The sequence below is a fragment of the Zootoca vivipara genome, chromosome 7, assembly GCF_963506605.1.
Source record: "Zootoca vivipara chromosome 7, rZooViv1.1, whole genome shotgun sequence".
NCBI classification, from domain to species: Eukaryota; Metazoa; Chordata; class Lepidosauria; order Squamata; family Lacertidae; genus Zootoca; species Zootoca vivipara.
Genome location: NC_083282.1, coordinates 66952963 through 66971322, shown reverse-complemented (window position 1 = coordinate 66971322; position 18360 = coordinate 66952963). Strand labels below are relative to the sequence as shown.

Here is an 18360-nt window from a genome sequence, read left to right as displayed (position 1 = left end):
TAGGTATAAATCTTAGACGACTGTCACAGGAAGATGGAGCAAGCTTCTGCTCTGGAGGCTAGCACCCAACCAATGCCTTCAAGTTGCAAGAAAGGAGATTCCCGCTAAACATCAGGAAGAACTTTCGGACAGTCACAGCTGTTTGACAGTGGAAGGAAGGAGAGGCAGTGGACTCTCCTTCCTTGGAAGTTTTGAAGCAGAGGTTGGATGGCCATCTGTCAATGGATGCTTTAGCAGAGATTCCTCCATTGCAGGGGGGTAGGACTAGATGAGTCTTTGGGGTCTCTTCTAACTATAATTCTGATTTCAATGATTCAACACAGGGCTATTCGGAAAGCCAGACGTATTTTCTCCTCTCCCCTTTCTCCCTCCCTTCTGCGATAGCAAGAGCATCAACCAATAGCCAGAACCGGCGCACCGCAGCGGCCTCTACCGGCCACGCCGTTTAGAACACGTCGATACTCCCCTCCGCGCAGGCGCCCTCTGAGCTCACCAACCCTTTCATCTCGCGTCATCCCTACTGCAGGGGCGGGAGGGGCAGGCGGTTCTAATTGGCGCTTGGAGGAGACGGGGTGGGCGGGGCTACAGGAGGGGGCGTGTCCCGGAAGGGAGGCTGCCGGATGGCCGCGGAAGCGGGGAGAGGGAGGCAAGGGCGCCCGGGTTGCCCTCGCTGCGCGCGGCTGATAGATGCTGCTGTCGCCGCCGCCCCTGCACCGGCTGGGCTGGCTCTGGCTGTGGGTGCTGCACTCGCTGGGGCAGCCCCCTCCGGCCGCCGGGAAGGAGGTCGACATCGCCCGCTACAGGTGAGCCCGGACCAGGATGCTCACAGCTCCCTCGTCACCTGGGCTCCTTTGCCTTCCCTTTTTAAAAGGCTTTGTGGTGCGAGGCGGGTTTTCAACAGGTTACGCCTCCCCTTTCAATGGCGTGCCTCTCTGGCTGGCCACGTTGAATTTCACCTGCCATCCAGTCTCGCGCAGGGACAACGGGAGAAAAAAGGGTGGTGTCAGCCCTGCTATCAGATCGAAAAACCGAGGGTGGGAGAGGGCGGAAATCCTAGTCTAATACTTACTTGCAGCTATATTTATCAGTTTGCTTTGAAAACAAAGTGCTTGTTGTCTAATGGTGAGGATGGCACAGAAATTAAAAAGTCAGGGGATGAGGATTAGACTTTAGATGGCAAGTTCTACCCTTGTAGAAGGCGGTAAGAAAGGACAATCGTTTTATTCATGTGTTTGTTTAAATATCTTAGGGATGTGGCTTCGTGGAAAAGTAAACAAGATATCATAGCCATGTGTGTGGGGGAAATCATAAAAATAACTGAGGGCATGCTGCTCTTGACATATGCAGGTCTTTGTGGTCATGGTTAAAAGCAGCTGTGAAGAACCTTGAAGCAACACCCCCCCCCCAAAAAAAGTAGATCCTACAAACCTGAAATGCTTCCTTTGAGAGAGATGGGAAAGTGCAGTGGATTCTTGAAAATTATTTATAAGGGAATCTTGAAGACATTGGTTTGGTGTGAAGACATGATCAGAGGCCTTTTTCTCTCCCCCCCCCCCTCTCCTGCCTTCCACTGCATTCTGTGTATATCAAGCAGTCAGCAAGAAAGTTGGAAGGAAGAGAATTGCTGAGGTGCCCATCACAGCCCTGGTATAGGAACTGCCAAAGATGCATATTTATTCTGCATGGTGGCATTCCATGTGGAGGCTGTAATATTTATAAGGATTTCATTGTGTAAATCCTAGATGAAGAAAGTTTATTTTGCTTTTCGGACCAAAATTGTTTCCCAGAGTGGCTCATTGTGATCAAAAAGTCCATTCAGTCCTGGTGTCAGGAATTGTACATAAAGGAAATTGACACAGAAGCCTTGTCCTCAGGTTTACAGACTAAAAAGACCAAAAGGAATGGGAGCAGAGAGAGATCCTCTCAAATGGAGATCAGTTTGACAGTGTCAGAATTACGTGATTAATTCTGAGTTGGCATTTAACCAGTTGTGGTCCTACTGACCTTCCCTTGCTATTGGTCTTGCTGGCCCTAGAAGTGATACAACTACCCATTATTACTCCAATTAGTGCTTTCCCCTTCACTCTTGCAGTTTCAGGGCAACTGGAACAGAGCTCTTTCTGACTGGAAGGTGGAAAGCAAACTTATTGCAGCTGCTCCATTTCTGGAAGAAGGCTGCTGTCATCCTTGCTGTGGTCTTCATGCGGGTGGGGTTTCAGCCTCCTGGCCACTCTCAAAACTTCTAATTTTGAAGAGAACATACTTTGTTTTTAGATGATATTGCACATGTATTGCTTCATACCCCTTTTTAGAAGAAGCATTCTCTGCTCTGTGAGAGAAAGGAGAATGCTTCTTCTGTGATGGCAAGCGTGATCCACTGCTTTCAAAATTATGGCAGTGCTATGCTCACCTTTGTAGAGTTCACCTTTTTTGCTGTTGTCCACTTTTCTGTAACACTGTAAGTTTCTGAAACGTCTTTTTTTTTCCCTCCCTTTAGAGAGAGAGTCAAGTCCATGTTTTATCATGCTTACGATAATTACCTGGAAAACGCCTTCCCGTATGATGAACTGCGCCCTCTGACATGTGATGGGCAGGACACTTGGGGAAGGTACTGGGGAAACTGAATGTTCTTTCTTTGGTTGCTTGTGGAATTTTGAAATAACACCTTCTTAGAGGATGTCCCTATTTACTAGAGCAGGTGTCGTCGTCCCCCCACCTGCCATGCTGAGTGAAGCTGATGGGAATTGCAGTCCAACTTCTGGAGGGCCCCATGTGGGGAAGGCCATGTTAGAGGACATGTCACACTAAATTTGTCTGATTCTTGCTCAGATATCCCAGAGAATCTAGACCGGGCATCCCCAAACTCGGCCCTCCAGATGTTTTGGGACCACAACTCCCATCCTCCCTAGCTAACAGGAACAGTGGTCAGGGATAATGGGAATTGTAGTCCCAAAACATCTGGAGGGCCGAGTTTGAGGATGCCTGATCTAGTCCCAAGAAACAGGTTAAACAATAAAAAACCAGATGTCCATTTTATAACTTCAGTTGTTGAATGCAAAAGCAGCATGGGAAGCTTACAGCACATACTAGTGGTCCTGGAACAGCATAGTTTTAACCTTTTCACCGCCTTTGGAAAGACTGAGGTGCACATGATGAAACTGTTCTGATATCTGAAGTGCTGTCACATAGAAGAGGCCAAGTTCTCTGCAGAACTTGATGTAATGGGCTCAAGTTACAGGAGGATGGATTTCAGTAGAACAGTGGGAGAAACCTCTTAATGGTAGGAGCAGTTTAGCTATGGAACTAATTACCTACAGTGGAGTTGGGCTCTCCCTCACTAGATATTTTCCAACAGAGACTGGACAGCCATCTCTTGTAGCTGCTCCAGCTCTGGTTTTTCAGAGGACAAAGCCCACTGGCTAAATGCCAACATGTGCATCTTTCTATGTATTTTGTGGTTGATGCCACATTTGCCTCACCAGCATTGCCTTCCTTTCTTTTTCAGTTTTTCTCTCACACTGATTGATGCACTGGACACTCTGCTAGTAAGTACCGTTTGTCAGTAATATCATCTTCCCTAGTTTTCTCAGGTCCTGCTTATTCTCAGGCATATTGCATATTGGTAGAAAACAATTTCTGTTCCTCAGACTTTCAGTTTTTCACTACTTTCAACTTCTTTACAAACAAGAAAAATGACAACATTACTAAAACTAAGCACAAAATGGATTCACAAATTTGAAAACAATGGGTTATATCTAACACTATTGTTTCACTTACACAACACGTTTCCATAAGCAATGGACCATGCTCCCCTTTCTTGCCTGCAGCTTCCCCAAATCTTCTCCAGAGGGTTGAGGGACCTTTCAGAACAGATTTGGGGGTGCACAGAGAGAGAAGAGGACAGTGTGAGACTGGATCTCCATGTGTGCAGTGCAGGATACAACCAAAATGTAGAACTAAAATTGTCCATTGTCTCCCAAGACAGATAGATGCCAGCTAGTTCCAGACTTCATCCATAGGAACATAGAAAGCTGCTTTATACCGAATCAGACTCACTGGTCCATCTACCTCAGTATTGTCTACACTGACTGGCAGCAGCTCTCCAGGGTTTCAGGCAGCGAGTGTCTCCCAGACCTATCTGGAAATGCTAAGGATGGGACCTGGGACCTCCTGTACACAAGGCCAACTTCTGTTGTTGATGCAATGCCAACATTCCAAGTTCTTGCACATTTTCTTCATTAGAACAACTTCAAGGGCAAAGCTATATTGCGCCAGTGTAAAATTCTGTAATATATCTTTCCTACTGATTTCTACCCTGCCTGCCCCCATATTTAGATGTTTGCAGTCTCATGAATTGTGTGCTTTCAGTTAAATTTATTTCTTCTAGATTTTGGGGAACGTCTCTGAATTCCAGAGAGTTGTCAGCGTGTTGCAGGAGGGTGTGAATTTTGATATTGATGTAAATGCTTCTGTCTTTGAAACCAACATCAGAGGTGAGCGGAACTCAAAAAGGTCACTGTCTTGGAAGTATTTTGCATAACAAATTAGTCTAGGGTTGCAGCACAGAGGAAAGATGAGTGTGTAATATAGTAACAGGATTTGGAAGGGTAGCCATGTATAGCCAGTTGTAGCAAAAACAACAAAGAGTCAGTTGTAGCAGCCTTTTAAGGACTGACAATTTATTATAGCATAATCTTTCACGGAGCAGAGTCCGTAATCCTAAATTGGCAGGCATTACATTAAAAGCACTTGGGGTTGGAAGAATGGAAAATTGGCAGGCATTATATTAAAAGCACTTGGGGTTGGAAGAATGGAACATGGAGAGAGAAATAAAAGTTATAGAAATACCTTGTTCAGAGGCAATATAGTTGAATACCAGATTAGAGCAAGGGTGGATTAACTAGATATTGCTGAACGCCAGTTCTCATTATTCCTGACCTTTGGCCTTGCTCTCTGGGGCTAATGAGAGTTGGCAGCTTCTAGAGCAGGCATGTCAAACCTGCGGCCCTCCAGATGTTTGGGCCTACAACTCCCATGATCCCTAGCTAGCAGGACCAGTGGTTGGGGAAGATGGAAATTGTAGTCCAAAACATCTGGAGGGCCGCAGGTTTGACATGCCTGTTCTAGAGGGTCCCCACATCCCCACCCCTGTACCAAAGAGAGAAAGCAGGCAGAGAACTATGGCCATATATCCCCTGCCTGTAGGGGTCCTGGAAGCAGTCAGCTGGCAACTGTTAGAAACAGAGAGCTGAGCTACATGGGCTGTTTGTCTTATCCAGCTGAGCTGCTGTTAACATTCTTGTGATGATTCTAATGCAAGTTTTTGCTCTGATGCTTTTCTGTATTCATTACTAAGGCGAAAAGTTGAATATTTCATGACTTACGTAGTATATTCTTTGCAATAATCATGGAAAAGATGTTGCTGGGATAAGAACAATTAATGTGTCCCCCCCTGAGAAGCTTAACCAAATGGCTGGCTCCTCTGTAGCCACTGAAAAGGAAGTCGGTTCTGCCCAGGAATTTGGTATACAACATGTTCTGGAAGGAGTTGCACTCCCCTCTTAAGGAAAAGGCTTGTAGTCTAGGAGTATTCCCGGATCCCAACTTGCCACTGGAGTCTCAAATTGCTTCTGTGGCTAGGAGTGCTTAAATCTAGCATAGGCTGATTCACCAGCTGCAGCTGTTCCGAGGTCAGAGTAGCCTGGCCTCAGTTGTCGGTTCTTGGTGGCCTCCCTTCTGGACTACTGTAGTATGTTGTATGTGGGGCTGCCCTTGAAGACAGTCCGGAGACTGATGATAGTGCAGAATGTGGCTGTTAGGCTGGTAAGTGGAGCAACCAGATAGGGCCATGTGTCCTGAAAGCACTGCACTGGCTGCCAGTGAAATACCGGGCCAAAACAATCAGTACTAGCACTTAAAGTCCTAAATATCAGCTATGGGTTACTTCCGGGTTTGCCACTCGTGCAGAACGGATCCCGGACTCAAAACAAGGTACCACTGTACAGTTGTACCTCGGAAGTTGAACGGAAACTGTTCCAGAAGTCCGTTTGACTTCCAGAATGTTCGGAAACCAAAGCAGAGCTTCTGGTTGGCTGCAAGAAGCTCCTGCAACCAATCAGGAGCCGCAGAAGCCCAGTCAGACATTCGGCTTCCAAAAATAGTTTGCAAACTGGAACACCCAGGTTTGCAGCATTCAGGAGCCAAAACATTCAAGAACTAAGCTGTTTGAAAACCAAGGTACAGCTGAACTGACTTCTTAATCCAGGAATTGATTGTCTAATTAGTCTGTTTGCTCCTCCTTTTAAACATACTGTGATTGCAAGTAAAGGAGCTGGGCGTGGTCATCAAGAGGATGGTGGCTAGTCGGCTGTAGATATGCCTGGAGGAAGTGGATTTTCTAGATCAGTTCCAGTCTGGTTTCCGGCTTGCTTTTGGCTCTGAAACACCCTTGGTCGCCCTGATTGACAGCCTCCATTGGGAAAGAGATGGAGGAATGCAACTCTGCTGGTTCTCCTTGATCCTCTCAGTGACTTTTGACACCATTGACCATGGTGCTCTGATGGAATGACTCAGGAAGGTTGGAGTTAGAAGTACTGTATTACAGTGGTTCCACTCCTGCCTGCAGGATCACTACCATAAAGTATTACTAGGAGATTACTGCTTAGCTTTTGGGCTATTGGGTCCCACAAGGGTTCATTCTGTCTCCTAAGCTATTTAAAATATATGTGAAACTGTTGGGAGCTGTTATCTGGGGATTTGGAGCATGGTACTCAGCTCTCTCTCCATTCCATAGAAATCGGAGTCCGTGAAGGTGTTAAGACAGATGTTTTGGAGGCACCAGTGGACTAGATGGGGGCCAATAAATTGAGGCTGTATCCTGATAAGACAGAAGTACTGTGGATGGGTACTTCCCGTGCCCAGGAATTTGGTATACAACATGTTCTGGAAGGAGTTGCACTCCCCTCTTAAGGAAAAGGCTTGTAGTCTAGGAGTATTCCCGGATCCCAACTTGCCACTGGAGTCTCAAATTGCTTCTGTGGCTAGGAGTGCTTAAATCTAGCATAGGCTGATTCACCAGCTGCAGCTGTTCCGAGGTCAGAGTAGCCTGGCCTCAGTTGTCGGTTCTTGGTGGCCTCCCTTCTGGACTACTGTAGTATGTTGTATGTGGGGCTGCCCTTGAAGACAGTCCGGAGACTGATGATAGTGCAGAATGTGGCTGTTAGGCTGGTAAGTGGAGCAACCAGATAGGGCCATGTGTCCTGAAAGCACTGCACTGGCTGCCAGTGAAGTACCGGGCCAAAACAATCAGTACTAGCACTTAAAGTCCTAAATATCAGCTATCTCTGATCCTGTGATTGGCAGGTGAGGCCTTGTTGGGGTGAATCTGGATGGTGTTGCCCGCTTGTGGAGAGTGCCTTGTCCCCACTTGTGGAACGCTCTCCTCACTTGTGGAATGCCTTCCCTAGTGAGGTACATTCCTGTTTTTGTGATTGCAAGGCATTTGATGGCTGAAAGAGACTCTGAGATCACTAGCTGAGATAATGTTCTTACCTGTTTTTAGATTTTTGTTTTGTTTTGTTTTGTCGTTGCTATGTCTGCTGCCGTGGGCTCCTTTGGGAGGAAGCGCAAGATACAAATCAAATGAATAATAACATATTCACCCTTTGCCATTGAGACAGCACTACTTTGCTTTTTAAATAAGCTGTGCATTCCCATTTTCAGTGGTTGGTGGACTCCTGTCTGCTCACTTGTTGTCAAAGAAGGCCGGTGTTGAAGTGGAAGCGGGATGGCCCTGCTCTGGGCCCCTCTTGAGGATGGCAGAGGATGCAGCTCGAAAACTTTTGCCAGGTGAGCACTGTTGCAAAATCTTGAGAACTCATTTCCTCCCTTTCTGTGTTGCTGCCTTATAGGCTAAACTAGATTATAAGTAATACGTAGGTACCAGGAACTGCAGGGGGACAAATTCTTGCAAATTGCTAGAAGCAGAAGAGATGTAGTTGGATATCTCAAGTGCGTTGAAAATAAATATTTATGCTCCTAATGCAGCCTTCCCCAACCTTGGGTTCCCAGATGTTGTTGGATCCCAGTTCCCATCATCCTTGACCACTGGACCTGCTAGCTAGGAATGATGGGAGTTGTAGTCCAACAACATCTGGGGACCACATGGTTGGGAAAGGCTGCCCTAATGTATACTGGGCTGAATGTTGCTAAAATCTGAAGTAATGAAAATGGACTCAAGTGTCTGCTTTTTTTTTATCAATGAGTATACCACAACAGCAAAAATAGTAATATGGCTAAGTAGTGGATAATGTGGGACACAGGTGGCGCTGTGGTCTAAACCACAGAGCCTAGGGCTTGCCGATCAGAAGGTCGCTGGTTCAATTCCCAGCGACGGGGTGAGCTCCCGTTGCTCGGTCCATGCTCCTGCCAACCTAGCAGTTTGAAAGCACGTCAAAGTGCAAGTAGATACAGCTCTGGTAGTGCAAATAGATATAGCTCTGGCGGGAAGATAAATAGCGTTTCCGTGTGCTGCTCTGGTTCTCCAGAAGTGGCTTTGTCATGCTGACCACAAGACCCGGAAGCTGTACGCCGGCTCCCTCAGCCAGTAAAGTGAGATGAGCGCCGCAACCCCAGAGTCATCCAAGACTGGACCTAACAGTCAGGGGTCCCTTTACCTTTACCTAGTGGGTAATGTAATGGCTCTGATAAATATCTAAGATGTGAAATAATGCAGCTAATGCAGTGTTTACTTTGTGGAAGTACGGTAGAAAGGCACTTACAGTGCTGTATATGACATATATTTGTCACTAAGCATTCATTGCACACTTGAGCTAAAGCAGAACATACAGTCTTTGCTGTCTATTTGAATAGCGATGATCATTTTAACTTGTGGTTACTCGGATTCGCATTTTGTTCCCCTGTGAATGGGCTATTGTTAAACTGGAATATAAATCCCAATCTATACAACAGAAACCTCTTTGAGCAAAGTAGTTCTTCAGTATACAGCTGTGTTCTTATGTTTGTGTGTTTTGGAAAATCTTTAAATTATTGTCATAAACTTAGGAAATCTATTGGTTGCCAAGCCCGTTGAGCTTGATTGGACAGTGTATCAGGGTTGCTCACCAGAAGCAGGTAACAATTCCTTATGGGTAAATACCTTGCTTACCAGACCTGCTGTTCAAATTGAGCTGTGCGCTATAGGATGACGAGGCAGACAGACCTACATTTCCCAATGCATTGAATTAGGCAATCTTCCCAGTAGTTGTCCTGACTTGTTTGCCCACTGTTTAGATTGTGCTGGGTTGTCACATGACTTGCTGTTAAAACTAGAAACCCGCCTGATAGGAGACTTGCAGGAGTATTTGTGGAACCAACCTTGGGAGAATCTACAGTTTGAACTGTATTACCTACACTGGGCCCCCAGTTATGATAGTTTTGTTTTGAAGCCTTTCAGACTCCAACTGGAATGCCATATGGGACGGTGAACTTACTACACGGAGTAAACCCTGGAGAGACACCAATTACTTGTACTGCTGGAATTGGTACATTTATAGTGGAATTTGCTACATTAAGTCATCTTACAGGTGACCCAGTATTTGAGGATGTTGCCAGAAAGGCTCTTAAGACCCTCTGGAAAAATCGTTCTGATATTGGCTTGGTGAGTGGAAAAACCATGTGTCACACTTTCCAACTACATAGTTCATAGTTCGATTTCTGTTGAAAGTATGGTCGAATTCTTTTAAAACGCTGCCACTGAAACACATTGATTGCAAGAATATAGCTGTACTGGGTCCACCATGTACCATAAACGTACACAGGCTGGAATAAGCTGACTCCTATTCCCAAACCTCCATTGTTTGTCTACATCAAGGATGACCATGATGAGCATCGCCATTGTTCAATAGCTTGTGGTCCAGATACCTTGAGCTTTTTTCAAGAATACAATGGGTTCTAATACAATATTAGAAGACGGCTTGTTGAAGTTCCAATACTTGTAGAAACCTGCATTGCTTGCTACCAGTCACTTCCTACCTCCACATTCTTACAAATCTTTTTTTAAAAAAAGATTTGCTCTTACATTTTCTCAGTTATACAAATCAGTTCAGGAATATCCTCATTGGTCATTTCACATCATCATCATCATCTTAAATTAATCTCTTCTGTCATGGAACCCAATAGAGCATACATGACCCATCCAGACAATGACCAGACTTAGACCTGCTTAGGTCCAGCAAGGTGGTGGCCTCATGTGCCTTCAGACCCTCCCACTCCCATCCACCACCCATTAGCCATTGGTCCTTGTTTTCACTGAAAAATGGTATGATCCACAAAGTGACTGCCACAGGATTTAATGTGGAAGTGAAATTCACTCTGGGGGAAATCCAGTGTACTGTATTCAGTTGCGTTCTAGGCTTCTAGTATGTTCTTGGGCAAATCCAAGAAATTGGAACCGAAAAACAGCTGGGATTTTAAATAAAGGTCAGAACAGTTGATGCCATGATGAGCATTCTGGTTTAAAAGGCTGTGTTAATGAATCATTAATGTCGCATGTTAGAGATGCCTGGTCCTGTGTTAGTTCTCCTAATCAGAGTAGACTCATTGAAGTTAATGAACATGGATAACTTAATGTCCATTAATTTCAATGGGCCTATTCTGAGTAAAAATTAGTTGACTACCACCTTTAGTGTTGTTTTTAAAAGAATTGGTACAGTAACACACATTGTTGATACTAATTGCATGTTAGAGGTGCTGCAGAAATTAAGATTTTTTTGTTACATCTTTGTGCTTTTTGGAAGCTTGTACCGATAACAAACCAAGGATCTATTGTTCGCTGAAATGTATAGAATGTAAACCTATGCTAATCTCAATCCATAGCTTTTAATAAATGAAGGTTGCTTTTTTCTTCAGGTGGGTAATCATGTTGATGTGGTAACCGCCAAATGGGTAGCCCAGGATGCTGGCATTGGAGCCGGAGTAGATTCCTATTTTGAGTATCTTGTTAAAGGAGCCATCCTGTTGCAGGACGAGGAGCTGATGTCAATGTTTCTAGGTGAGTTCAGAAAGGGCCATAGCTCAGTTGCAGGGCATCTTCTTTGCATGTCAAAGGCCCCTGGTTCCATCCCTGGCATCTCCAGGTAGGGTCAGGAAATACCTCCACCTGACATCTCGGAGAGTCGTTGCCAGCCATGGTGGACAATGCTCATTGGCTTCCTTCCTTCATCACATTAGAGAAGGACTGTAGCTCAGGGATATAACATCTGCTTTGCATGCAAGAGGTCCCAGGGTTTGGGGATCTCTCTTCTCTGCAGCCCTAGAGAGCTGCTTATAGTCAGTGTGGACAAAACTGAGCTAGATGGGCCAAGGATCTGACTCAGTCTAAGGCAGTGACATGTGATGGTCTTGTTCAATGGTGGTGAGCACAGTCGGGAGAATCACACTTTAAAGCTTCTGATTATGCATTGGCAGCCCTGTCTCTGCCTGCCCCTGTCAAGTGTGGGACAGGTGCACATGGTTTGGGGAAACTGTCTTGCAGCCAAATTGGAACAGGTGCCGGGCCAAATTAGGACACATGTCCAGGCCATGGCCCCGGAGGCTCCTTGCCCCTGCTTTAATGATACCTTATGTCCCGTTTTCCCTCTTTCCCTCCTTAACAGCAACTGCTCTGTACAAGCTCATGTGCTGTGAGCAGAGTTCCTTTTTAAAATATTTTTGTATTGTCATCCCTTTAAGCATAAAAGGAAAGTCTGATGATAAATGCGTTCTTTGAAACAGATGCAAACAGAATATATGAAAGCCGGTTTGTTTTCAGGTGCTCTGAAATTCTTCTTCCAGTGTTTATCGTTCATTTTGACTTTTTCTGTAGACTACAACAAAGCTATAAGCAACTACACAAAATTTGATGATTGGTACCTCTGGGTTCAGATGTATAAAGGAACAGTCTCGATGCCTGTTTTTCAGTCCCTTGAGGCCTACTGGCCTGGCTTGCAGGTAAGGGCTGGTGAAGAACAGCTGTGTTTTAACTAAGGGATAGCTAAAGAACTTGTGGCTCTTCATGTGTTGTTGGAAGCTGTGGTCAAGCAATACTTGGTGGCCACAGGTTCCATCCCTGTTTTAATTGCTTGTGTTCTTTGTAATTCCATTTGTACAGTAAAACTGATAGCCTGCATCTGACTAGGCTTCCAATGCAGTATAACATGAATCCAGACTTTTTGCCTGTGATGGATAGTCCTGTACTTAAATCAGAAGTGTAAAAGCAGATGAGGACAAATATCTGCACGGGGGAAACCAGCTGTGGCTTTTTCTTGCCAAGAAAACAGTTAGCAATAATCCACTTTTCGTTGTCTCTCTGATCCCGTGTGAACTGTAATTCCGCTGAGAATCTGACAAAGGCTGTTTTAGTATCTAGGAATGAAAATGAATGATTTCCTAAAACAGAGTAGCCCTATTAAACTTGAACATGTTATTTCTAGTAGATTTCTTTCCAGACTTAAAAAACAAAACAAAAAAACCTGGTTGCCACTGAGGTGTCTGTCCTATGGTTATTTTATAACCCAAGCCTTCTTACAGACATCCTTTCAGTACATAATTGATCATGCTATTACGGTTCTCCCCCCCCCCTTTTCCTTTTTTAAAAACAGATTAAGTACTATTTGAGGGTTCTAGTTGTACACTGTGCTTGGGTTGATTATGTCTGCTATGCTCTATTCTTTCTGTTACCTCACTGGGTTTTTTCTGGTTTTGTTCTTCCTCCCAGAGCCTCATTGGAGACATAGATAGTGCAATGCGAACATTCCTCAATTATTACACTGTTTGGAAGCAGTTTGGTGGGTTGCCCGAGTTCTACAATATTCCCCAGGGCTATACAGTGGAAAAGCGTGAAGGGTATCCACTTAGACCTGGTAAATGAGAAATAAGTATTTTGTATGTGGCATCTTTCATTTGCTGTTTACAAGGCATATAAATACTGCAGAAGTATGTTTAAATAAAATAATTTACATACCGCTTAACTACAGTGATCTCCAAGCAGTTTTCAGGGATGAAATACTGAAAGTAAATATTGGTTAGAACTATAAAATCAAACTCCAGTTAAAATGCCTGCTGGAACAACAACAACAAATGTCTTCAGTAAGCGCTGGAAGTTCAGAAGGGAGGGAGGGAGTCTTCATGACATTCCTCCTAGGGGTGCAACAATAAATCTGCTAGCACATTTGCAAAACTAAGCATGGTTTCAAAGCAGATGAGGAGAATGTGTGTTAAGATTCCTGCCTTGCAGGTGGTTGGAGATGACCATCAAGACCCCTTCCAATTCTATGATTCTATTATGTCATCTGGAAGCAAGTGCCATAAAATTGGGCCCACAATACTAAACACAACGGCTCCTGGTGAATATGAGCCATGCATGCAAGCCACGGGAGACTACTAACAGTAACTCCCCCCCAAAGACCTCAGTGATTAAGAAGAGATGCAAGGGATTAAGCAGATATCCTGGACCCAAATTGTTAAGGGCATGACTTGAGCATGGCTTAGTATCAATATCAATATCAATATACTTTATTCGACCGATAGTCAGAACAAAAACATTTCTCAATACAAAGATAAACATATAAAACTGAAGGCATCAGGGGGATACATAAAAATATCAAAATATAAAACTGAAGACATCAGCGGGATACATAAAAATATAAAAATATAAAACTGAGGGCATCAGCGGGATACATAAATGGGGTATGACCGCACTACTAAACCTCCTACAGGTAACCCACATCAAGACATTCGATTATACGTTTCCGACACTTGAGCGCCAGGAAGAGGAATTTAGCCACAGGGAAGGTTATTTTCCCAGTGGGCTTGTTTAGCAAATATGCTGCCTGCTGTTCTCTTAGTCGGGAACTAAACTGAGATAAATACGGGGCTATAAGACATTGCCTTAAATCATTATAAAAGGGACAACTCAGTAGAATGTGTTCTGTGGACTCTACCTCACCCAAGGCACAATGGCACATTCTCTGACCGTATGGGACTCCTCCAAATCTACCCCTCAAAACCGCCGAATCAAGGACATTCAGTCTAGCCGCAGTAAGTAGTCTGCGGTATTCCACATAGTGGATATCCGCCAGGTAACGGGCTGGTGCAGACCGATACACCTGCTCCCCTAAAAACATCCCAGATTTCACACGGGCTATGTCCTCCTGTCTGGCGATATCCCCCAATCTCTGAGCGATCATCGCTTTAGCGCGACTGTACGTCATGGACTCAATATAAAGGGAGGACAGACCGCACTTTTGCACTTCCTCTACCACTTCCCTTTCCCATGGAGACTTAAAATTATCCCTCAGAATCAGGGGGGCCAAACCCATTGGTCTGAAACATAGTTTGAGCCATAGCCATAATTTCGCTTTCAGGGCCACATACGTAAAGGCTTGGCAACCGGTCTCCAATCTCATGATCGCACCCGCAACAGAAGGGGGATCCTGAGAATGGCCCTGAGGAATTGTGATTGGATAGATTCCAATCTTACAAAGTCCCTACGCGTACCCAAGGCAATGCCCACCAAAAGTAGTGGGAGAACTTTCATTTTGAAGAGTCGCAGGGCAACATCCACTGTTTGTGCCTGTTTCTTGGAGTACAGGGATCTAATCAACAGAGCTGCTTTAGAAGCATTTGCGGCTATATATTCTCTGTGTGCCAAGAAGGACCTGTTTGATTGAACTATCTGACCCAGGTATTTGAAGCAACTAACCTGCTCTATGGGAATACCATTAATTGACCACAAATTAGGTTTTGGTCGAGCAGCAAAGACCATTATTTTGGTCTTGGCATAATTAAGATGGAGCTCGTGTTGGGTCACGTATTCATGAAGAGCTTGAAGCATCCTCCTTAACCCAATGGGGGAGGTAGCTAAAAGGGCGGCGTCATCCGCATACAGGAGGACATTCAAGGCTCTACCTGCTAATTTTGGCGGGTGGAAAACAGCATTGGTCATATGGGCCACTAGTGAGTTAATATAGAAATTAAATAGGGCAGGGGCAAGCAAGCAGCCCTGTCTTACCCCTCTAGTGGTGGCAACCGGATTAGAGACTAGCCCCTTGCCATCTAGCCTAATTCTCAGGAAGGTATTTGTATGCAGATTCATAATCAGCAAAAGGAGGCGGCGGTCAATAGACGTCGCTGCCAGTTTTGTCCATAGCTGGTTCCTGGGGATTAGATCAAAGGCCTGCTTAAAGTCAATAAAGGCGACATGGAGGGCTTTTAGGCCTTTGCCAGCATATTTGTCGGCCAGATGGTTCAGGATTAGAATTTGGTCTGTTGTCGATCTTCCAGGGCGGAAACCCGCCTGTTCCTCTACATGGCTTAGTAGCGTATGGGCAGTCAGTGAAAACTTTTGAACACTGCAGTTGTGTGCTGGTGGTAATCTGCCTCCACCGACAGTCTAGCCCACAGCATTTTGCATCAGCTGGAACCTCTGGACCAGGCCCAAATGCAACCCCACATAGAGCAGACTGCAATAGTAGTCTTGAGGTTACTAATGCATGGATCACCGTCCAGTAATGGCCATAGTCAGCTGTAGCTAGTAAAAGGCACTCTTCATCACCAAGGCCTCCTTAGCCTCCAGCAACAAAGATAGATACAGGAGACACCCTCCCCCCCCCCCAAAAAAAGGTCCAAGCCTCTTCTTTCAGAGGGAGCACAACTCCACCCAGAACAGGCAACTGTCCAATCTCCCAAACACATGAACCAGCATCCCAAAGGGCTTACGTCCTCCCACGGTTCATGCTTAGTTTACTGGTCCTCATCCAGATCACCCCTCCACCTAGGCAAGTGTTCAGATCATGCATAGCAGCCCCTGACTCAATGTTATGGAGAAGTAGAGCTGTGTGTTGACAGCCTATTGAGTACAGGACGGGGGAGGGGAGATAATTCCGTCTGGAAAGCAGATAATCTTGTGCGTACAGAAAATTTGTAATAGCGCAGCATTGATTTCCACCCAAGCTTTTTCTTTTTTGTATTTTTGCAGAACTGATAGAGAGTGCAATGTACCTATATCGTGCTACCCAAGATCCCACCCTTTTGGAACTGGGCAGAGATGTTGTAGAGGCCATAGAAAAAATCAGCAAGGTTGATTGTGGCTTTGCAACAGTTAAGTATTTCTCCTGAACTCTCTTCCCCTGCCCTTTCCTTTTTAGTAATGGGCTAGTGTGTTCCTCTCAAGCATCCTTTTCTCACTAGCAAAAGTTAACCTAACAGAATGTGTCATCTTGGTTGGTGTGTGTGTTTGTTTTATTCTATGACACAAATATGGCACTGATTCTAAGTTCTGCTTATTTCAACAGTAGACTTGAACAGATCTCCTGATTTGTGCCACTGTATATTTCTCCAGGATGTTGCTGAAACAATTGTACGACAGATTCTGGTATCTGCACTGTAACCACTTTTCACTCCCTTTATTTTAAAGATCAAAGACCTGCGAGATCACAAACTAGATAACCGCATGGAGTCCTTCTTCCTGGCTGAAACAGTGAAATATTTGTATCTACTGTTTGATCCTGACAACTTCATTCATAACAATGGGTCATCCTTTGACGTCGTACTGACACCCTATGGAGAATGTGTTCTTGGTGCTGGTGGATACATCTTCAATACTGAAGCTCATCCTATAGACCCTGCTGCACTGCACTGTTGCAGGAAACAAAAGGAAGAGCAGTGGGAGGTAGAAGATCTAGTGAGAGAGTTCTATTCTCTGAAAAGAAGCAAGAAGTTCACTTTGACAAGAACTTCTGTTGGAAGAGAAGCAGAGAGGCACAAAGACTCTGCAGATACTTCTTCAGAAGGCCGCAAAGAGCAAATGAACACTAAACAGAAAGAGAAAAGGAAAATCCCACTCCTGAGCTGCCCTAGTCAACCCTTTAACTCCAAACTGGCTGTTCTAGGGCAGGTCTTCTTAGATAATACTTGATTCCTTTGCTCTGATTCAGAGTTGTTGAATTCAATAAATATGTATTTTATTTGCACTTTTCTGTTGCTGTTTCCTTAGTGGGATATCTATCTACATCTTCAAACGGGAGTAAATTCTGTTTTGGCATACATCCACTTTGGAAAGCAGAAGTATTTTGAGAGCAATAAAAAGCAATTGTATGACACTTAGTATAGCTTTAGTTCCCAGATTGTGCCAGCCCCCTGCATGCCTTATTTGTTAACTTTTCTCTATCTATCTCTCTTTCAGAGAGTGTTCATACTCTTTAACCACAGGCAGCAAGGCAAGTTTGATCTGATATTAAATAGTCATGTTGGCCTCATGCAATAAGAAATATTGCAAGCAAGTTTTTGAACTGCATAATCTTTAGGCATATGTGTTTAGAAGACAGAAATAGGTTACATGCCCAGGTTGTGGGGACCTTGATGCAACACCATTACCTGGGTGAGACTCGTTCAAGTAATGTACAACTTAAGCAGCTGCACCTAAATAAGGTGTAGTTTGAAAACTTGCCACACACTGTTCCAATAAAATGTTGTCTTGGTCTGTAGTCAACAAGATGTTTGTTTACAGCATGGTGACAGGGAGGATATTGCAGATACGCTGTACTGTGGTAGCTCTGTCCTGCAAAGTACCTGATTCAGATTTCACTCTTACCAAGAGTTTGCTACATGGCCCTTAGTCAAACAGCTGTGCAATCCACTTTGCCTGCTATCTGCAAGATGGAGATAACATACAACACTAACCTACAGAGTTGCCATAAAGATCGCTGAGATAATTATGCTGAGTGCTTTGAATTCTGACATCCTGTATACATGTTAAGTTGATGGCTGTAAGAATAGATGGATCCACACATTTCTATCATGGACATTAAAGAGAAGGATGATTATTTGTAGTCTTGGGGCTTTCCAACTGGGACACGATGGTGGCTTCTGATTCATATGTGATTGTTCTGGAAAGACATCTCCATCTATCTTACTCTATAGTTGGGAGTACTTTTTGTCTAAAGCAGGGTTTTTTAAAAGGGGATTTAAAGGTATATAATGCAGCTTCCATTTTAAGATGCATTGCTTTTCTTTGTTTTTAGAGAGAAGCAAACCATGAGTGCTGGCTTGCAAGTAACACGAAGCCAACCTTTGTTCCCCAGTGTGGCAACAGCAAGTGAAAAATAAATGAAGCAAGCAAAAAGAAAAGGGGAAGAAACCTCTTGCAGGCAGACACTTGCATTTCTATTTTTATAATGCAATGCCTATTTACATACATCTTATAAATAATAAATGGTGATAAGTGAGCTAGTAGGAAGGCTGTAAATCCTGGAACACGTAGAGATGGGACTGGTATAAATTCCATGTTGGCTATTTCTAGGATTTCTGCCAGATTCTAAACAG

At 44.4% G+C, this 18360-nt stretch overlaps 1 protein-coding gene across 1 annotated transcript; it reads left to right on the top strand.

The window, feature by feature from the left end:
• Window positions 1-607: 607 nt before the first annotated feature.
• Window positions 608-17007, top strand: EDEM2 (ER degradation enhancing alpha-mannosidase like protein 2). Its single transcript, XM_035123449.2, has 11 exons — window positions 608-803; window positions 2498-2608; window positions 3506-3545; window positions 4388-4493; window positions 7723-7848; window positions 9447-9658; window positions 10909-11050; window positions 11864-11988; window positions 12755-12899; window positions 16016-16137; window positions 16454-17007. The coding sequence occupies exons 1-11, from the start codon at window positions 688-690 to the stop codon at window positions 16952-16954; spliced, it is 1746 nt and encodes a 581-aa protein (XP_034979340.1). The 5' UTR covers window positions 608-687; the 3' UTR covers window positions 16955-17007.
• Window positions 17008-18360: the final 1353 nt, after the last annotated feature.

Bases quoted from the DNA above. Each gene is read 5' to 3' on its own strand.
- EDEM2 (XM_035123449.2), top strand. From the start codon at position 688: ATGCTGCTGTCGCCGCCGCCCCTGCACCGGCTGGGCTGGCTCTGGCTG. The intron at 804-2,497 runs GTGAGCCCGGAC...CCCTCCCTTTAG, and splicing joins GTCGACATCGCCCGCTACAG to AGAGAGAGTCAAGTCCATGT. The intron at 7,849-9,446 runs GTGAGCACTGTT...TTTGTTTTGAAG, and splicing joins AGCTCGAAAACTTTTGCCAG to CCTTTCAGACTCCAACTGGA.